This window comes from Halichoerus grypus, chromosome 9 (assembly GCF_964656455.1).
Source record: "Halichoerus grypus chromosome 9, mHalGry1.hap1.1, whole genome shotgun sequence".
Lineage (NCBI taxonomy): Eukaryota > Metazoa > Chordata > Mammalia > Carnivora > Phocidae > Halichoerus > Halichoerus grypus.
In genome coordinates, this window is record NC_135720.1 from 110,826,397 (window position 1) to 110,849,436 (window position 23,040).

General features: G+C 41.3%; 1 protein-coding gene across 2 annotated transcripts in view; it reads right to left on the minus strand.

The window, feature by feature from the left end:
• The window catches only part of ZFAND3 (zinc finger AN1-type containing 3), a 333,302-nt gene extending 311,766 nt beyond the window's left edge, over positions 1 to 21,536 (minus strand). The window contains exons 1-2 of one of the 2 annotated variants that reach the window (XM_078055385.1): positions 21,520 to 21,536; positions 20,713 to 20,995 (exon numbers count right to left, since the gene is read on the minus strand). In XM_078055385.1, the coding sequence (XP_077911511.1) occupies positions 20,713 to 20,783 (71 nt within the window). In that variant the 5' untranslated portion in view covers positions 20,784 to 20,995; positions 21,520 to 21,536. Of the gene's footprint in view, positions 1 to 20,712; positions 20,996 to 21,519 lie in introns of those variants that run through there. The other variant, XM_078055383.1, reaches the window with a different exon arrangement.
• Positions 21,537 to 23,040: the final 1,504 nt, after the last annotated feature.

Here is a 23,040-nt window from a genome sequence, read left to right on the forward strand (position 1 = left end):
TACCATTTCTATTCATTTGGTGGTTCTAGCCTCCAATTAAACAATCATAATTAAGAAAAAAAAATAAAAGGCATCTAGATTAGAAAAGAAGTAAAACTATCCTTATTTATAAATGACATGATCTTGTATGTAGAAAAATTCTAAGGAATTCACTAAAAAACTACTGGAGCTAATAAGTTCAGCAAGGTTGCAGGATATAAAATCAATACACAAAAATCAACTGTTATTTCTATACATTATCAATGACCAATCCAAAAATAAAATTAAGAAAATAATTACAGGGCACCTGGGTGGCTCAGTCGGTTAAGCGGCTGCCTTTGGCTCAGGTCATGATCCCGGAGTCCTGGGATCGAGCCCCGCATCAGGCCCTCTGCTCAGCGGGAAGCCTGCTTCTCCCTCTCCCACTCCCCCTGCTTGTGTTCCTGCTCTTGCTATCTCACTCTCTGTCAAATAAATAAATAAAATCTTTAAAAAATAATAATAATAATAATTATACTTGGGGCACCTGGGTGGCTCAGTCAGTTGAGCATCTGACTCTTGGTGTCGGCTCAGGTCATGATCTCAGGTCATGGGATGTATCTGCTTGTCCCTCTCCCTCCCTCTCTGCCCACTTCCCCACACCCACTTGTGTATGCAGATGCACACTAACTCAGGGGAGCATGCTCTCTCATAAATAAATCTTTAAAAAAACTAAAAGAGGGGCGCCTGGGTGGCTCAGTCGTTAAGCGTCTGCCTTTGGCTCAGGTCATGAACCGGGGTCCTGGGATCGAGCCCCGCATCAGGCTCCCTGCTCGGCGGGAAGCCTGCTTCTCCCTCTCCCACTCCCCCTGCTTATGTTCCCTCTCTCTCTCTGTGTCTCTGTCAAATAAATAAATAAAATCTTTAAAAAAAAAAAAAAACCTAAAAGAATTCCACTTATAGTATCAAAACAAAATAGTTGTAAACAACTAAGTACAAGACTTGTACAGGAAAACTATTTAAAACATTGTTGAAAAAAATTGAAAGTATATATAAATGGGAAGATATCCCAATGTTCAAGGATGGGTATCCCAATGTTTAAGGATGGGAAGACTAAATATTGTTAAACAGGGCAACACTCCACAATTAATTCCTAGCTGGCTTCTTTGCAGAAACTGACAAGCTGACCCTAAAAGTCATATTGAAATGTAAAGGACACAAAACAGCCAAAACAATTTTGATAAAGAAGAACCAAGTTGGAGGACTCACACTTCCTAATATCAATACTTACTACTTAAGTCCTCATTTGCGTGGTATAAAGAGAGGCATTACAGATCAACAGAATAAAATTTCGGAGTCCAGAAATAAACATATTTATGCTTAACTGATTTTCGACAAGGGTGCCTAGATAATTCAATGGGGGAAAGAATAGTTTTTTCAACAAATGGTGTGGGGACAACTAAATATCCACACACAAAAGAATGAGTTGGAACCCCATCTCACACCATATACAAAATTAACTCAAAATGAATCAACAATTTAAATGTAAGAAAAGAGCTAAAACCCTAGGGCCATTAGGGAAAAAACAGGTGTAAATCTTCATGATTTGGATTAGGCAACAATTTCTTAGCTATGACATCAAAAAGCATAAGCAACCAAAACAAACAAATAAACTGGACTTCATAAAAATTAAAAACTTTTGTACTTCAAAGGCACTATTCCAAAAAGCATGAAAAAGCCTACAGAATGGGAAAAAAATATTTGCAAATCATATTAACTAATAAGGGACTAAATATCCAGAATACATACATACAAAAAACTTTTACAACAATAAGAGGACATATAACCTAACTTAAAAATGGACAAAGGATTTGAATAGTCATTCCTCCAAAGAATATACACAAATGACCAACAGGCACATGAAAAAATGCTCAACAACATTAATCATTAGCAAATGCAAATCAAAACTACCATGAAATACCACTTCATACCCACTAGGACGGCTATAATCAAAAAGATGAACAATTAACAAGTGCCGGGCAAGGATGCAGAGAAACTGGAACCCTCAAACATTCCTGGTGGAAATGTAAAATGTGCAGCTGTTCTGGCAGTTACTCAAAAAGTTAAACATATGACCCAGCAATCCCCCTCCTAGGTATGTATCCAAGAGAACTGAAAACACATATGCAAACAAAAATTTGTACACAAATGTTCACAGTGTTATTCATAATAGCCAAAAAGTGGAAACAACCCGAATGTGCATCAACTGATGAAAGGAAAAACAAAATATGATATACCCATACAATGGAATATTATTCAGCCATAAAAAGAAATGAAATACTAATATACACAACATCATGGATGAACCTTGAAAACATTATGCTAAGTAAAAGAAAACAGACACAAAGGCCATATATTTGATGATTCTATTTATGTGAAATGTTCAGAATTGGCAAATCAATAAAAACAAACTAGATCTGTGGTTGCGAGAGGGCAAGAGAAATGTGAAGTGACTGCTATTGGGTACAGGATTTCTTTTTGAGGTGAAAATCTTCCAGATTTAGATGGCAGTAACAGTTGCACAACTTTCTGGGTACACTAAAAATCACTAAACTGTACATTTTAAAAGAATGAATTTTATGGTGTGTGAACTGTGTCTCAATTTTTAAAAAACCAAAAAAACAAAACAAAAACAACAACTAAAAAAAAAATGATGAGGAACAAAGCAACTGAAACTTACTTTCTCCATTCAATAATGTTGTAGTTAAGGCCATATCCAAAAATTTTCAATCCCAACGTTTCAGCTAAACAAATAGCAGTAGCACTTCAAAAATGCATCTAATTCTGAGCCAGGAACCCAGGCATCAACTTTCTAATCTTTTTGGATTAAAATACAGCAAGCTGTCCTTGTTCACGGATTCAGTCACTGCCCACATTGCAGCCCTCGGCCTTCCTATCTGTCTCCATGCTGTAAAGCACCAAGGAGTCAAAACACCGTCAACCTCACCCTCCTGGCCTGGGATATTCTAAAATGAATCAACAGCAAGCTGCCAATATACTTAAGACTATTAAACTGTACTGATATATTTTAAACAAGTTTAAAATGTATATTTGTATACATTTATCATTAATACATATTTAACATTAACATATTTACCATTAACACAACGGTGTACACAACTGTACTTTAATAAGAGCTCATCTATAAATTCAAATGATCCAACTACCTTTGATCAGCTTAAGTGTTCAAATGCTTAAAATTCCTCAAAGTCGTAATACAGTAGTCACATAGCTAAATAAACTGAAGTCTGTTTGTAGAAAAGAACATGCAGCAAAATAGTATTTTCATAACGTCTGAAAAATGCAATTTGACCTTACCTCTCAATCACACTATGCATAGACTAATAGGTCCTTTCTTCTTGTGTCATACTGATACATACAACCCATAATCATGAATGAAACAGTATAAATCAGTATCAGCCAGGAAGTTTACCACTTCATCTCACCTCATATCTCACCAATTTTTTCCTAAATATATATTAGCTTAATTTTTAAAAAATAAATTTCAGGGGCACCTGGGTGGCTCAGCTAGTTAATTAAGCGTCTTGCCTTTGGCTCAGGTCATGATCCCAAGGTCCTGGGATAGAGCCCCTTCACCGTGTCAATCTCAGTCTCAGGGCTCCTGCTCCACAGGGAGTCTGCTTCTCCCTCTCCTCCTGCCCCCCCCATTCATGCTCTCTCTTGCATGCATGCGCACTCTCTCTCAAATAAATAAAATCTTTAAAAAACAAAAGAAAGAAACAAAGAAATTTCAGGGGCGCCTGGCTGGCTCAGTCAATACAGCATGTGACTCTTGATCTCGGGGTCATGAGTTCAAGCCCCACGATGGGCGTGGAGCCTACTTTATTAATGAATTAATTAATTTCATCGCCTCCCAGATGATTGGTTCCCTTTTACCCCATCCTAAACTGTACCCCCTTGAAAAAAAGAGTGGGGGAGGAAAGGAGGAAGAATATTTAGTGTCTTTTCAGTGACATAGACATACTTCAAAAAGACATCACACTCAATTGGAAAAACTTTGGAAAAGATACCTGAATATTTACAAGGATAAAAAGTCCAGACTAAATAAAAGGGACTTCTCTTCATAGAAAAACAAAAGCTTACACAAGAGGATTAAATCTATAAATTTAAGTAAAATACCAAGACAGATCAGGTAAGTGCAATCCTCTCCACCAGCACCTACAGACTCGAAGAACAAAATAGCTCTTCAAACCTAAATTGGTAGTTCAAGTCTGTTTTTAAGTCTAATATAAACTCTTAAATTATCACTGGAAAAGAATCAATAGAAACCAAAATTATAAACAGATTCAAGAAAAGTTTCTTAATTCCCGATTACTGGATCCTTGGATCAACAGAAGTTAATTTCTGGTACTCATGAAATGTAATTATGGTGCTTTTTCACAAAAGGTATTTTAGTACCACTCTGAGCCAGAACATTGCTGAGATGTACAACATGTCTAAAAAAGCATTATTTAAATTCTTCTAGCACTTTTAAGCAGCAGAGAAATCCCAATCATCATCTTACTTGACCACTCTTTGCAGCATGACCCTACTTGCCACTTCCTCACTAACCTACCCCCTCTTGGTTTTGGTGACCCTACCCTCACTTAATTTTCCTATCTCTGTCGATCCATCTCCATCTCAAACTCCTCTTATTCTATTTGTGTTTATCAGGGTTCCATCTTGAGCTATCTTCTCACTCATAACAACTGGATCTCAAAAGGGAAGTTATACACAGGGAGTAGTTAGCCAAAGGACAGAGGAGAAAGAAAAAAAAAAAAGAATTGCCCAGATCCCACCCTGGACACACTATGTTGGAGTTGGGGGAAGCAGCACTAATGTGTTTTTTAGAAAAGGTTACCAAAGTGATTCTGACAACCCCATCTCTACTCCCGAGGGAACCACTGGTCTAACAGCACTTTCTATGTGATCCTGCCTGCTGCACTGGCTTCAGCTATGACCTATGCACCTATGTGTCACCCTAAATGGTGTAGCTGTGGCTCATCCTCCCTCCTAACCTTCAGACACCTACGTTACTCCACAGTTAGATAGTCCATAAGCCCTACAATTCAACATACCTGATGCCATTTTTATAGCACAGTAATAACAACAACAACCATCAAGAAGTGACTAGAAAACCTGGTTAAATTGAATTTAGTATATGCACCTACTGGAATACCGTGTTGCCATTTAAAAAAAGAAGGTAGAGTGCAGTCACTCTGGAAGACAGTATGGAGGTTCCTCAAAAAGCTAAAAATCGAGCTACCCTACGACCAAGCAATTGCACTACTAGGTATGTATCCAAAGGATACAAACACGGTGATTCGAAGGGAAACATGCACCACAATGTTTATAGCAACAATGTCCACAATAGCCAAAATATGGAAAGAACCCTGATGTCCATCAACAGACGAATGGATAAAGATGTGGTGTGTATATATACAATGGAATATTACCCAGCCATCAAAAAGAATGAAATCATGCCATTTGCAACAACACGGATGGAACTAGACGGTATTACGCTAAGCAAAATAAGTCAGAGAAAAGCAAATATCATCTGATTTCACTCATATGTTTAATTTAAGAACCAAAACAGATGAACATAGGGGAAGGGAAAGAAAAATAAGATGAAAACAAAGAGGGAGACAAACCATAAGATACTCTTAACTTTAGGAAACAAACTAAGGGTTGCTGGAGGGGGGGTCGGGGGAGATGGGGTGAGTGGGTGATGGACATTAGTTAAGCCTCTGCCTTTAGCTCAGGTCATGATCCCAGGGTTCTGGGATCGAGTCCTGCATTGGGCTCTTTGCTCAGCAGGCAGCCTGCTTCTCCCTCTGCCTATGGCTACCACCGCTTATGTGTTCTCTCTGACAAATAAATAAAATCTAAAAAAAAAAAAAAAAAAAGGAGGGCACTTGATGGAATGAGCACTGAGTGTTATACGCAACTGAAGAATCACTAAAGTCTACCTCAGAAACTAGTAATCACTCTATGTTAATTAAATTGAATTTGAATAAAATAAAATAAAAAGGTAGAAATATGTATGTTAACTTGAAAAGAACTCTAAAATACAGTTAAGTAGAAAAACCAACGTACAAAATACAGTGTAGTGTGCTATACTTGTGTTAGAAAAAAGAATAAATGCGGTATACGCACAGGAAACTTCTGGAAGGATACTCAAGAAACTTAGCCATGATTCTCACTAGATGGAACTCTGGGTATGGTATAAAAGGGAGACATCACTTTCACTGTGTTGTTTGAATTTTCTATCATATGAATGCATTCCTTTTGTAATTACAAAAAAGAACAAATTAAAAGATATGGCAAAACTATACAGGAAAATTTACATGCTATCTGAAAAAGGACTTGTATCCAGAATATATAAAGAACTCCTATAAATCAATTTAAAAAAAAAAGACAACCCAATAGGAAAAAAAGCAAAACGTTTGAATAAAAACCTCACAACAAAGTTTAGCCAAACCGCCAACAAAGAAAGTTGCTCAACTTCATTAGTCATCAAGGAAATGCGAATTAAAACCACAATGCACACACAACCAAAATGAAAGACACAGTCAGTATGAAGTACTGACAAAGACATGAAATAACCAGAACTCATATACTGGGTAGGAGTGTAAAATGATAAAACCACTCTAGAAAACTGGCAGTGTCTACTAAATCTAAACACGTATATACTACACACACACACACACACACACACACACACACACACACACACACACACACATTTATAACCCAACAATTCTACTGCCGGGTATATACCCAAAGAGAAATGAATGCTTATGTCCACCAAAGACACATGCAAAAATGTTCATAGCCACATTATTCATAATGTCCCCACACCAAAAAGCTCCAAAAAGTAGAAAGGATAAATTATGCTATCATATAATGGAATACCACAAACCAATGAAAAATCATTACCTCTCTACACAAATGTAGATGAATCTCACAGTCATAATGCTAAGGGGGAAAAGTCACATATAAAAGAGAAATACTGTATAATTCCCATTACATAAAATTAAAACACAGGCAAAACTAATTAATCCATGGTGATAAAGGCCAGAAAAGGTTGGGGGTATCACCTGGGATAGGGAATAAGGAGACTCTCGCTGGGATGTTGGAAATGCACTATGTGTCAATCTGGGTAGGTGGTGGTTATATACTTACATACACGTGAAAAGAATCATCAAGCTGTACATAAAAATTCATAAAAATAAGAGAATGAGAATACAAGTCAAAGACTGGGAGAACATTTTTTCAAAAGACGTATCTGATGATCAGATTGTTATCCAATATACATAAAAGAACTCTTAAAACACAGTAAGAAAACAAACCCAATTAAAAAACAGGCAAAAGACCTGAACAGACACCTCACCAAAGAAGATGTACAGATGGCAAATAATCATCTGAAAAGATGCTCAACATCATGTATCATTAATGAATTGCAAATTAATGAAATACCACTACATATCTATTAGAATGGCGAAAATTCAAAACACTGACAACATCAAATGCTGGTAAGCATGTGGAGGAAGAGAAACACTCATTCCCTGCTGCTGATGGGAATGCAATATGGTACAATCACTTTGGAAAATAGTTTTTGCAGTTTCTTACAAAACTAAACACACTCTTAACATAATCCAGTAATCACATTCCTTGGTATTTCCCAAGCTGAAACCATGTCCACACAAAAACCTGAACATGAATGTTAAGGGCAGCTTTATTCATAACTGCCAAAAGTTGGAAGCAATCAGGATGTCCTTCAGTTCGGGGCACCTGGGTGGCTCAGTCGTTAAAGCGTCTGCCCTTGGCTCAGGTCATGATCCCAGGGTCCCGGGATCAAGCCCCACATCAGGCTCCCTGCTCAGCGGGAAGCCTGCTTCTCCCTCTGCCTCTGCCTGCAGCTCCACCTGCTTATGCTCTCTATCTCTGTCAAATAAATAAAATCTTCAAAAAAAAAAAAGATGTCCTTCAGTAGGTGAATGAATAAACAAACTGTGGCACATCCAAATAATGGAATATCATTCGGTGCTAAAAAGAAGTGAGCTATCAGGCCATGAAGTCATGGAGTAAACTGAAATGCATATTACGAAGTGAAAGAAGCCAATCTAAAAAGGCTACATACTCCAACCATATGACATTCTGGAAAAGGCAAAACTATGGAGACAGTAAAAATATCAGTGATTGCTCGGGGGTGGGGATATGAATAGACATAGCACAGAGAATTTTTAGGACAGTGAAACCATTCTGTATGATACTATAGTGATAAATATATGTCATCATACATTTGTCAAAACTCACAGAACGCACAGGAGTGAACTCTAATGTAAACTATGGACTTCTGAGTGTCAATGTGGGTTCACGGACAATTAAAAGTACCATTCTCATGGGGGATGCTGACAGTAAGGGAGATGGGGGAGTGATGGGATATAGGGGAACTCTCTGTACCTCCTGTTCACTTTTGCTGTGAATCTAAAATTGCTCTAAAAAAATATTTTTAATTCATCAAAGCATACACTTGAGTGCAGTAAACTAAATTATGCTTCAATAAAAAAGTAGAAAAAGAGATCTAAGAAAAAAATTGGGGGCGCCTGGGTGTCTCAGCCGTTAAGCAGCTGCCTTCAGCCCAGGTCATGATCCTGCGGTCCTGGGATTGAGCCCTCCATCGGGCTCCCTGCTCCGCGGAAGCCTGCTTCTCCCTCTGCCTGCCGCTCCCCACTTGTGTGCTCGCGCTCGCTCTCTCTCTCTGACAAATAAATCTTAAAAAAAAAAAAGAAGAAGAAGAAGAAATATTTAAGGTAATCTATGGCATTAAAAGTCAGGATAGTGATTACCCTTGAACAGAATGAGCTAGTGACTGGAGAAGATACAAGTGGGGCCTCCTGGGGAATAAGAATGCTATTTCTTGATATAGGTGCGGGTTACCTGCAGGTATATTCACTTTGCAAAAATTCATTTCACTATATACTTTAGATGTATGCATTTTCACTATACATATTACACTTTAATCGAAAAGTTTACATTAAAAAAGGGTACAATAAAAGTACAGACATGCCATCTAATTCACCAAAAAATATGTTCAATCTGTCTAAAACGAATCTTCTCTTCCCCACAAGTGACTCATCTTCCAGACAGAATCACTTCAACTTAAGAAATTCCAAAGTATAAACTTTTTTCTACCAAATAAAACTCTGCACATCACTGACAAACGGCATTAATCACTATCTACAATTTCACTTTCAATTTAGGAATAAATGCATTCACAAACAACCTTTCAAAATCTAGCCAGCTTCTAAGTAGAACTTCTATACCCACCACATATGACTGACCATCTTTCACCCAGTTGCACATGTCAGAAATCTTGCTGCCTCTCTTCTCCTTTCCACCTTCCCATACCTCATCCAATCCATCTCTGCTCTTAGAGTCAAGCCCTCTCTTCAGTCCTCACCGACTCAGTGCTATGGACTGAAATGTTTGTGTCCCCCCAAAATTCACACATTGAATCCTAATGCCCAATGTGATGGTGTTTGGAGTTGAGACCTTCGGGAGGTGATTAGACCATAAGGGTACTGCCCTCATGAATGAGATTAGTACCCTTAGAAAAGAGGCTGGAGAGATCCCTTACTCCTTCCACCCACATGAGGTTACAGTTAGAACACAACATCATCAATGAGGAAGCAGACTCTCACCAGACTGACGGATTCTGCCAGTGCCTTGATCTTGGATTTCCAGCCTCCAGAACTATGAGAAACAAATTTTTGCTGTTTATAAGCCACCCAGTCTGTGGTATTTTGTTATAACAGCCTGAATGGACTAAAATACCCAGATTTCAGCCTATATTCATCCTTAGCTTTCCTACTAAGAGTTCCTTTACCTTGGGTCCACAGACCCCATAGTATATATAGACAGAAGTATATTTATATGTAAGTGGTTTCCTTCATAATCATAGGTGTTTTATTTTATGCATTATTCCCGAGAAGAGGTCCATGGTCTTCATCAAATTGTCAAAGGGATCCATGGCCCAAAAAGGTTTAAATGATCTAACTGGACTCTGCTTCCAAGCTTATACTCTCCAATTCTCCTCCACACTGCTGCCAGGTATTTTTTGAAACATAAATATGATCTGTCATCCATCTTTAAAATCCTTAAATGGTCCCAAATACTTCCAGGATAAAATCTAAACTCAACAGCATAGCAATCAAGTATGCTCATAACTGGCCCCTGTTCATCTCCTCAGCTTCATCTTGCCTCCTGCCATACACTGCTACTAACATACTGAGCTGTAGCTGCAAGTCTCTGAATTCGCCGTGCCTTCTCATTCCTCTCTTCCTTTGCACAAGCTGTTCCCCCTGCCTTTTATACCCAGCTTAAGCACCATCTCCTCAGAGAAGCCCTCCTGGCCATTCTCCACTCCAGTCTCAGTAAGATGTCCTGTCAGTGCTCACATCACTCTGTGATGATCCCCCCAAAGCAATTTCCTCACGGTGTTTGGTCAGTTTATTGGTCTGCCTCCCCTTCTACACTGTAAGCTTTCCTAGGGCAGAAGCCAGAGCAGGGTATATTATGCCTAGCAGAGCTCAAGACCACAACACAGTACTCAACAAATGCTTATTTAACAAGAGACTGGCCTTGGAAAAAGCGAAACTGGACAAAGGCTGGTCAGAAACCTCATCAACTAATTAGGTGGCACTGATCTGGAGACTGCCATTAGTGCAAATTGCCCAGTTGAGGTAAGATAGTTCTGCATCTACTAATTTACCACCAATGTTCCTTCATTCAAGGCTGGGAAGTTAGCCTTTAGTAAATGTAATTACCACGGTCAGGCAATGTGCCAAAGGCTTGACAGGCCTTAGAGCTCACTAAACCTCAAAGCAACTCTAAAATATTCTTTTTTATTATTATTTTAAAGATAAAGAGGCAGAGAGGTAAACTACCCAAAGTCAAGCATAAAGTTTCAAAGTCAGGTTTTAAACTCAGGATTCCGATTCCAAAACCCATGCCTAGCTGCTGAACTCGGTCGGTTTTCTGGAGATAAGAGATCAGCATGCCCTTGGGAAGAGCCTGGACTGGATGACAGGCAACCTTTCATTAGCCACTCAGCAAATAGAAAGGTCTTATTCCCCAGGCAGCACTACTATTAAATTCTTTAACATTTAATGTAACCTCCCCCCGTAAGTATTAGTTGCAAAATCTAGAAGGGCTTATGAGAGTTGTTTTTCCAAGAACAGTAAGTAAAGCTAGTGAACAGCAAGTAAAAATGGGTGAAACTTTGTTGAACTCTCCATCTGACTCAGGGATTGAGAAGGGAGAAGAAAAATCCATCTCACGCAATAGAGTTGGTGTGGCAATACCAATAAGGGAAAGAAGGTAGATGGAGTCTCCACAGCCTGCTACAAAGAGACACCACGAAACACCATCCTTTAACTGGCGGAAAAGGTGTCTTTGAGCTTAGAAAAAGAAAGAGCTCAGGGGGTTCTAACAGATGGAACACCAATCTGCTGAAAGCTGCTTCATTTCCACTAAACTTTAGCTTGGAATGTGCACCACAGCTCCTATTCTATGATCTTTAGCACTTCCCTGCAAGACCCCAGGGTACTCACACCCTGCACTTCTAGAGAAGACAGCATGTTCTTTAATCCCACCCACCACCTGTTCACATTAGTTTCTCTAGCCGTTACAGATGCAGCCACCTCTCATATTTTGATTAGAAAGTGGTGACCACAAAGCATCTTCATTCCTAATTACCACCACTCCACTTCCATCTACATTTCCCCATTTTCATCCCCCTTACACTCCAGTCTTCCCCTTGACCACCTTCTGTGTCCTTCCTCTTCCAACTCACCCTCAAATCTAGTTGATACAGACCTGTGCAGTGACTTGTTTTGCATCCCAAATTTAAACGCAAAACCAACACAGTCCATTCTTCCTAGTCACTAACTCCAACCAAAACAACATACAATGTAACTAGTGAAAACTATTCAGGTAAACCTAGGGGGCTTTCAACTAGAATACCTCCCTAGTCACTAGACAGTTTAAAACCAAGGGTAAGAAAATGGAGTCTTTGGGGACATACACTTCCACAGAACAGGTTTTTACTGTGGATATCATTTTCTAAACTAATCCATACTGATACTGAGATTATAAACCCCTAAAGAGACCCAAGTATATACCATGCAATCTCCATACTTTCCCTCAAGATTGTATCTTTATAATTTAAGTCACAGCAACTATTCCTTGATTATATCCTGCCCAATATGCAATGAAGAAAAAGATTAGCCTTATAAATAAAATGCATGGTTTGAGCACCTCTCACTGGCAGTGGGGGGAAGGGGGGGTGACACGGATGACAGGGAGAGCTAATTAACAGTGACCTATCCACAGAAACAGGGAATATAGGCCTCAAAGATTATATGAACATCCCCCCAATCAACAAAAGAATAAAACAAAAGTTCCCCTAAGCGAACATTTCTATAGATCAGCATCAAGAACATTCCTTTATTTTTAAAGGTGAGTCGCACAGCTTTGTGTTACATTAAACGAGAAAGACAAACTACATAAAATCATGTAAAGTCATATACTTTGAAGATTTTATATACACATGCAAAGTTTCATATGCAAACACACAAAGACTTGAAAAACCTGGTTTTCTAGATTTCAGTGGCAACTGAAGAAGAAAACAAATAATACCATCCATTCCTCCCCAAGTGCAAAAATCTAGAAATCATAAATCTAGAACACAACTCACACTGAAATATATCATACCTTCTCCCACCTCCAGTTTATTTTTTATTATTTTTTGCTGGTTAATATATTTCTGGACAGTTTAAAAATGATTGTAATCTATTTTGTATCTCATTCATTCTTTCGGGCAATAACTTGCCACCACATCTATTCATATAAGGCACCCTAGAAAGGGTTGAAAATTGAAAAACAATGACCTGAAATAGGCAGACTTTGAAGCATAGACATGCTTAGGAAAGCCCTCTACCCAATCTATGTTCTCCGAATTCCTGCCCCCACTCTTCCAGCTAGGTACCAGAAACCACAGAACCTCACACTGTGTTCAGAAATTCTACCAACATAAGCATGCAAGAGAAAATAAAATGTCTGGGACAAGAACCTGACTGTGGGAAGCGTATCTGTGATACTTTTGAATAGTCAGAATACTTCTTCCAAAAGTGTGGCTGAGAGTGTGATTATTTTATATAAATGCACTTCAACTTACCAGTGCATAAGAGTCCAAGAAATAGATCTAAGACATCCAACAGCTGTTACTCTACACCATTCCACTTTAGCAGAAAGAAATGAGAAAAGGCACTCCCCAAAAGGTCCCAAGTACATCACCAACCTCACTCTTTCCCAGGTTATTAATGAGGCAGCAGCGAGGCTAAATAGAGCCTGTCTGCAAATTAGAAACACAAAATGCTGTGGTGTGGTCTGCTCTCATCCCTCCCACCAACCACCCACAGCCAGGGTGATAGCAAGCTCCCAGGACATTCTTCTGCCCTAATCACACCTGCCTACGATACAGGACATCTGGTACTACTGAATGAATAGATGCAATGAGCTAGTACTGCACCTTCCTCCCACTGCATTCTTCCTTCCTCTGGTCAACAGCTGCAGCCACAACTCCAGATGTCCAGCACTGTTTGCAGCTCTGTCCCCTGGCCTCAAGGATGACATGGCGTTTTCTTTCAACTCGTACCATTCCCTCAGCCTGGCGCATCACAGTGGTTTTGCTCACTGCTGCTGGATATTTCAAGACATTCCACCTTCTTCTGTACATGGGAACTTGAATTTACCAGAAAATCCAATGCACTTATCCCCAATCACATATCAAAAGCTGCCATATCAGATTTACATTTGTAAAAACAAATATTCCGCCACAAAAGTCATAGTCCAAAGGTGAATACCTTCAAAAAGTCTCTCACTAAAGAGAAATAAAAAAACTGATTCTCCATTAGTCCAACACCTCCCTGTATAGGCCTCTGAGGTTGCCAGTTAAAGAATGCTAAGAAAAGAGCAAAGATGATTGACTTAAAAGCTAACATAAAAAAAAAAAACTGTTCAAATTATGGACTAACTTGTACTGACATTTTAATTCCCAAACTGATCAAAGGAACACTTCCCAGTAATCTGAATTAACAATAGCATTGCTTCCCCCAATAGAAATAAAATGTTAGAGCTGGAAAGAATCTTAGAGCTAAATTAGACAAGTCCCTCATTTTCAAAAGACAAGAAAACAGGAGTCTGAAGAACTCACAAGAAAATGGGCTTGAAAATGTCAATTGTATCTCAACAAAACTGAAGAGAGAAAAAAATAGGCTTGAAAATCCTGGTTGTCTATCAGGTCAATGTTCTAGAAGAGCACTGTCCAAAAGAACTTTCTGGAAGGATGAAGCGTTCTGTACCTGTGTTCCCCAATAGGGTAGCTACTGAGCTAGTGAATACTTAAAATGTAGCTAGTATAACTCAAGAACTGAATTTATTTAACTTTAATTACTATGAATTATAAGTTGCTATATGTAGCTAGTGGCTACCATAATGCCTAGCACAATTCTAGAATATGTTCTTAGATTCTGGTTTTTAAAGCAAAGTTGCTTAACCTCTCTTCTGCATTTAACATATACAGTAAATTTCTTCTTAAAAATATCTCATTCAGCAACCTAATCTTGTTACGTAGGGACCCAGTCCAGAGCAGGATCAGCCTGTCTCTCAAAGCCCCTAGCAGAACTGAGTGACAATTATGTCATCCACCCGGTTGGAATGAAGTCCCTCTTATAAAAACTGCTCGATACAAGTCCCACACACACAACAAGCCTGAATGTGGACGATTTTTCAAGTGTCTCATTAAAATTATACAAGTCTTGGGTTGTGACCAGTCACTTCCTACATGTGGCATTGTACCAAACTTTACCTTTCTTCAAAAAGAAAAAAAGAATTTTAACCTCAATCTTTATGATTATAGGATTCTCAAACTTTGTATCAGTTTGCACACACACAACCTCTTTATGATCTAATAAAAATCCAAATTATATTAGTTCTCACAGTTTTAGTATTCTGTTCTCAGTAAATATATTTAACATGCTGGGTTCTTTTCTTAAGGACTTTATTCATTTCAAAAGATTCTTAGCCTGGGGCACCTAGGTGTTGCAGTCAGTTAAGCAAGTGTCCTACTCTTGGTTTCAGCTGCACCGGGATCTCAGGGTCATGAGATAGGGCCCTGTGTCGAGCTCTACTGTCAGCGCAGAGTCTGCTTGAAATTTTCTCCTCTCCCTCTGCCCCTCCCACTCATGCTAATGCTTGAGCTCTCCTCCCACACGTGCTGCATGTGCTCGCTCTCCTTCTCTCTCTCTCTCCCTCACGCCCTAAAATAAATATTTAAATCTTAAAAAAAAAAAGATTCTTAGCTCTCTGATTTTTCTACCTAGGAAAAGGTTAGTCTATGACAACTAATGTTAACTTTAATACCATTAAGGATTAAGAAGAGATTTTTAGTCAGAACTCTTCAGTACGACTTTAAGTACTGAGTTCTCTTTTTTAGGCAGGAGGACAGTAAATGGGAGAAAAGGGTAATACCGAAAGACCTGTATGTCCTATACGTTAACTGGATCTAACTCTAAAAAGCTGTTGCCTCAAACTAGTGTAAACAAAGACCACGTTTTCTTAAAAAAAAAAAAAATCTGTGTTCCATCACATCAAAGGGACAAATTTTATGTTTTCTGAATACCCAAATGCAATCAGGAAAACAGGGCAAGTAGATAAACATACTGACAGTGAGTATTTCATTATATCATGTCACATCTTCAGGTGCGCACAATACTCAAAAATGCAAAGTAAAACTGCACAAATGAGCTGTTTTGTTTTTAAGGAAATGTTTAAGGGGGCTTTATAATCAAGGGATAATCAGTGACATCACTGGAATAAACATTCTACTGATTATCTAGTAATTCATGCTGTATTCACTTGAACTTGAAAGCCCAGGTTAAGCTGGTTGAAGTGTTGCAACATGTTCTAACTGGGAGACTGAGACTGAAGAATCCAGGGCCCCACACTGTTCAGAGCTAGGCACACTAGCCAGATGACTCACGAAGTGACAGAAACAGAGTTCTACATCAATTCCCAAGGCCTGGGCTCAGAGGGAGAAAAAAGAAAAAAATAGAGATTCTATTTAAGCTAACTAGTTAATACCTTGTGATTCCCAAAAGTAAAATGGAATAAAACAAATCATTTTATATTTCAATCAACTTTCTACTAGTAACCTCTTCAGGAATGGAATACAGTTTGTGAGAGGACTCTTGATCTCTGCCTAAACCCATTTTATTTAAAATACATCATCTAGCATCTCTAGTTGGTGAATAAAACGCTTCAACAGAATAGATCACAAAAAATACTGTTATCTATTTCCCTAAAGAAAATGTATCCATGTAATATTTATTTTATGACATGATTCATTAAGAGCTTATTTTTTATCAAAAACAATGGTTTACCAAATAAATTCCATATTTAAATACTCCATTATTCCCTAAATATGAGACTGCACATTTATGTATACTATATTTTAAAATTATGAAAGAAATAGTACTTCCCAAAATTTTCCGTATTACATTACAATAGAGATGGTCTCCAATTGTAAAAGCAAAATATCAACAATTGAATTTTTACATTTAATAAGTAAAATTAGGAAAAAAAAGTCCATCTTTCCCCATCCTACCTAATTATCCTTTTTTATTATCCTGCAATACTCAGTATATTAGTGTTAGTCTTCTTCCTCTCTTTTTTAGAATGTCTGCTCTTTCAACAACTTTTGAAAATACCTATGAATTTACATGTATTAGTACATTTTAACTATCTGAACAATTTAAAATGTAGCTTCAATTAATAACACTTATACCTGTGTAGTTTAAAAGTGCTTTTGTGTATATTTCAACTAAAAAAAATACTATTTCACTTCAGATTTGACTATTACAAACTAGCATGTTTTTCTCATGATTACAGAATGCCTAAAAATGAGCCAAGAAAACGCTCACATTTCACTAAAAGTTTTAAGTACATATCTCAGAGAAAATACTATTTATGATCATTAACTCTAAAAACATTGTATACACCATGCAAACACCTTACAAATTTTTTTTTTAAGATTTTATTTATTTGACAGAGAGAGACACAGTGAGAGAGGGAACACAAGCAGGGGGAGTGGGAGAGGGAGAAGCAGGCTTCCCGCTGAGCAGGGAGCCCGATGCGGGGGCTCGATCCCAGGACCCTGGGATCATGACCTGAGCCAAAGGCAGACGCTTATCGACTGAGCCACCCAGGCACCCCACCTTACGACTTTTATAAAGAGGTAAATCTTCAACAATTTCCAAGGTAGCTATGCTTCCCAGTGGAGAGATGGTCTCTATAAAATAATAACTTAATTACTTGCACACAATTATACAATATAAACCAAGAGAAGGAAAAGTAGAAACTTTACTTATTCAAGCACTCAACACACTTGCATTGTATGCTCCTCTTGTCATTCCATTTTCTAATTGCATTCCCACAAGCAAGACCTCACAGCTTTCCTATCTAACCAAGCCCCACTGACTGGTGTCCTGACTCAACAGCAAGTCCAGCAGCCTAAGTCACTACAGAGAAGAGCAATCCTAAGGAACTGCCTTCAGTCTACTGGTGCCAGAACATTCTGGTGAGAGGCTCCTCTGCAAAGGGCTGGGTGTGGGCCGTGGCTAGCTGACTTTATAGACGTACGGCTTCCACAGAATGCAATGCTGACTGAAGTTTTCAGATAACACACTCACCTTCATTTTCATCAAAGGAAAAGGCAAAGGATACCTCCTGAATGGCTTTCACAGCTACCTACTTCTCTCCATTCTCCCTGGCAACTACACACAATCATCCCTACTCTGGGTTACTCCTCCTGACAAGACTTCTGAACCTCTGGCAACTCCCCACGAACATAGTAACATCACATTCATACACACAATCATACCCACACACCCAGGCTACTCTCAACATCATCCCATCTTTCACGTTAAAGAAAATCACGTCACTACCTGCTCAAGGTTCTCCCATAGTTCCTTAGTGAACTCAAGATAAAAGTCCAAAGATTTAGGCATTACCTATAGAGTCCTGCATCACCAGCTTCTCTGGCCATCTCTAGTGGATTCCCCCCTCACAATCTACCTATCAACCCCAGTGAACTTCTGGTTCCTCAAATGTGGAGTGCTCTCTCTCACATCCAGGCCTTCATCCATGCTATTCCCTCCGCATGAAATAAACTCCTCTATTTCCATTCTCTCCTAGCCTTCCTGCAGGCCTAGGCTGGTGTCACTTCCTCCAGGCTAACTTCCCCTACCTCCACCTCAATTAGGGTAAGTGCCCCTATACCAATCCTAACACACTTTATTCCGTCCCTTTACTTCTCTATGCCCTCTGCCCCCAGAGGATGGGGCCAGTGCCCCCTTGTCCACCACTGTATCAGAGACACTCAATTATTTGTTGAATATATTCAAGTTTACTTAATGAACATAGTATGAATGTGACCCATATAATAAGGGACAATGTTCAAAGCCAGTTATGATGAAACTAAACAGCAATATCATTACACTTTGGTATAAAATGCAAACTACACAGCTACCTACAAACTCCTTTAGAAAAGTTTAAAGCCTTACACATTAAAAAAGAACTCTTTTCAACATAAAAATATTAGTTTTGTGCTCACAACTCCTGTTAGGCAAACTGCAGTTCCTAAAAAGGGCCAAATTGAAAGTAACAAAAAAGCAGGCCTGATTGCTTATAGGTCAGGTATGAGATCAGTTTAACTATTCCTCCCTGCAACACCAAACTTTCTTGCCATTATTCAGAACTCTGCTGGCTAAAAGTAAAAGGCTATTCCATTTCCTTAGTTTCCCCATCTTGCTATAAGTCTTTCAATAAGGGTTCCACTCATGATAATGGTCCCAACGACATAAACGTTGCCAGGGAACAAGCCTCTGATACAACCTGGGCATTAGTTGCCATTGGCAGCTACTTTCTTTGAGCCACATGTCTTCTTATGAGTTACAATGAGAGGCTGTGACACCAGATTTTTCCAGGGCAGTAGACTGATGTCATAAACGTGATGGTACCAAGCACTCTGGAGAGCTCACCAGCTCCACTCTAAACTCCCTGTAAGCAAGGGGCAAGTTATCCACCCTCTTAAGCCTCAACTTCCTCATCTATAAAGAGATAATGGTTCTACCTCCTAAGATTTCTGGGAATTAGATGACCTGTGAAAGCACTTAGCAGCCAACCCAATTATTAGGAAGACTATAAAACCTAAAATATTTTCACATCTTCAAAACCTTTGGTAATACCATAACTTATTTTTGACTAACCTCTTTCCACCAGGAATTTTTTGAGAAAGAAAAGGCAGAAAGATGAGAAAATGAGAAACTATTTCTTTGTTGCGAACTTTGAATTTGACAAATTCCACACAAAACTACATTAAGATCCACTTTCTAATCTTTCTCTGCACTCCCCCAAATCAGACTTAATCTGTACCTCAACCATTCCTAACACCTGGGAGGTAGCAAAAATAAAATACTCAAATACATCTTCCCAAGATGTTCTCGCCGAAATAATCATTTCCTTACTGCCTCTATGCACCTTGAAATCTACTATGTCTTAGGAAAATTTTAAAAAAAAGAAAAGAAAAAGGGGCTCAATCACAAAAGTCCTTCAAAGTCTCCGGTTTCTTTACAATACAATTAGAATCATAAGGTAGGATGGAGGCACCTGTTAGGAAAGAAGGGTGGTAAATTCACGAAACTCCAAGCATTACAAGGAGAATTTAAAATCTAACTATATGTGGAAAAGTTGATTTCCCACCTCCTATTTTTTCACTCTAACACAGGATGGCCAAGTAATAATGCAGCCTGGCCAATGTGAATATTTTTATCATTTAAAAAAATGGGGAGAAAGGAATTTGTGCCAATTGAGCAAACTGGCTCTCACGTTCCCAAGCCAGGCTGACTTGAGTTTTATTTATTTTTTTTTTTAGACAAGAAAATTTTACAGATCTTCTGAAACGTGTTTTAAATAAAGGTGAGACCTCTACAGTCTTATAACTTTACATTAGCCTGGATTCCGGGCTGGATTTTTAAAAAATGGGTGACGTGTGAACAGCTTCCTAAAAGCAAATAGGGCACTGGGATATAATTTAGGAAGTGATGATGCAAGTCTCTGGGGGACAGGGCGGGGGGGTGAAAAAGTCAGAGGAAATACCCTCCTGGTGCCTGGGCACCAACTCATCCAAGGCGGGGAAGGAGGGCTGGCCTCCACATGCCAAGGGAAAGGGGCACCCCAGCTCCACCCGGAGGTGCCAACACCGCCCCCTCATCCCTCCCTCCTGCCCTGCCCCCCTCACCCGTGGCCCGGGCGGCCCCTGTTGGCCCAAACCTCAGGTAGGAGAGTCCCAGAGGGTGGCAGAGCACCCCGGGCAGGGCCTTCTCTGCCCACCTCCAGCTCCCCACCCAGCGCCCCTCCCCGAGATGCGGCCCCTGCCTCCTCCCAGTAGGCCCGGCTAGGGCCCAGCCCCCAGGGTTCCGGCCTCCCGCGGCCCCAAGGCCTGCCCGGGCAGCCCCCGCGCCCGCGCCCGCGCCCCCGACCCCCGCCCCCACCCGGCCGGACACTTACCCCCAGAAGCCGCAGGGACAGCGAGGCGGCAGACTGGGCGCTTTGCTGCGCTCGCTCCCGGCGTCTCCCATGGTGCTCGGCGGCGGCGGAGCTCGGCGGCGGCAGCGGTGGCGGCGGCTGGGCCTGGGCCCCGCTCGAAGGAGGCGGCGGCGGCGACGGCGGCGGCGTCGGGGGGCTCGGGGCGGGGGGAGGGGGAGGGAGCGGGCGCGCGGGCGGGCGCGAGTCCGGGGCTCCGAGCCGGGATTCCAGGCCGGTCAGCTGGAGGCGGGCCGCACCACTCGGCCTGCAGAGACGGGGGGGCCGGGGGAGGTGCGGAGAGGAGAGGGAGGGGAGCTGAGGAGGAGGGGCGTACGGGTGAACCGAGGACCGCGGGGGAGGAGGGAAGACCCGGCGCCCTCGGCAGCTCCCACCGCCGCTCGCAGCCAGAGCGATGTCCCGTGCGGCGGCGCTGGGAAAGACCTGAGGCCCCCGCCGGCTCTGGCGTAGCAGCGGCCGCTGTGAAGTCAAGGGCCCCGCTCGCTCCGTCACTCTCCCCTCCCCCGGAGGCTGCGCTGACCGGACAATGGCCGCTCCGCCCCCTCCCCTCCTCACACACCCCTCCCAAGGAGTCACAATGGTCTCGCCCGGGGGAGCCGCCGCCAAAGCCCAGCAGCTGATCAGCTGGGATCCGGGCGTGCCACTTTGTTCAGCGCCTCAAAGGAAGAGTATGGGGCTGTGGGCAAAGCCGAGAGCGTCGGGCTATCACTCGGCGACGGGCCTCTGAGGCTCTCGTATTCTTGGAACTTTTAAAATCTGAGGCAAACTTACCTTCTCCCCGTCTGAAGAAGGAGAGCAGGGCTTCTGAGTACCCTGGGACGCGTTGCCTCCCCCCAAACGCGAATGGTACGCCCCAAGCGGGAGGGGGAGGAGCGGATTAGTTGTTTAGGGTAAGTCGGGCCAGTCCCAGAGCGGCAGACGAGTGCTGCGCATGCGTCCGGAGACGCCGTAACCGGGTGCTGGGAGGGGCCAGGAGGGAGTGCCTCCAAACCCGGAAGTGGGTCTTGCTTCTCCCGGGGCTGCGGGGCTCTTCATCTGCGGGGAGGGCCCGGAACCGGCTGCTGCGGGCCCTGGGCGATGCTGGAGACCATTTCTCCACTACTGCCAATCCCCTAGAAATTGCTGTCTTCCCAATCCCCCCACACTGGACCCACTCTTCCAGTTCCACCCGGAGAACTGGTCTCCTCTTGGCAGTAATGAACTTAATGGGAAATGCCCCTCCCCACCCCCGCCCCAGGAAGGGCGGGAGGGTAGTGTCTCGGTCAAGTTCCCTGCCCCTCCTCACTCATAGATGCCCCCCATCCTCAGAGACGCAAGTCCACTCCCTATGCCTAGACTAGGAAAATCTCTCTTTCTAGAGTGGGCACGTTTGGTTTTTAGAGGGGAACTATGGCCGAATCAGTGATGAAAATTGATGTAACCAAAGAAGTTCGAGCCCCTAAAAAATAAGCCTTTAGCACTCCATGTCTTTGATCTTGAACTCATTCTGAGTTCCAGCCAATCGTGAGTAGAATGCGATTGTTGGTGACAAATTTCAACGAGAAGGAAACTTGCACCATATCTCCTGGAGAGGTGGCCCACAGCTGAGACCCTTGTGGGCGAAATTCTAGGTCCCTGCTACTTGGCAGGAAGACTTCCTGGCTCTAGGTGGGAATACGAGACCCTCAGAGGGTATTACGTAGATTAATTTTATTTCTATATCTGCCATTATATTTGTGCATGATTTGTGGACTTAACATTTATGACACTTCTTTTGGCCTTTAAAGAGCAAAGATCACATTTAGCTTAGCATCCTCTTAAAGATGCTGTTGATGATGATGACAGTGATTGCAAAAATCAAGTCATTGGGGCGCCTGGGTGGCTCAGTTGGTTAAGCGACTGCCTTCGGCTCAGGTCATGATCCTGGAGTCCCGGGATCGAGTCCCGCATCGGGCTCCCTGCTCGGCAGGGAGTCTGCTTCTCCCTCTGACCCTCCTCCCTCTCATGCTCTCTGTCTCTCATTCTCTCTCTCTCAAATAAATAAATAAAATCTTAAAAAAAAAAAAAAAAATCAAGTCATTTACAGCCAACGCACCCCCAAATGAGAGTGCTGATTTTCGTAATATTGAGTTTCAACTTTGTGGATTTGCACAAGCCTTCAATAAATATTTCTGTCAAAAGTCCATAGAATGGATGAGACCATACAGCACACTAGCTTTCACTGGACTCATATTGCCCTTAAATCTTCACTTAGACTGACATAAAATTGCCACATTCATGAAAGACAGAGCCTTTGAGTTTAACAGACCAAGA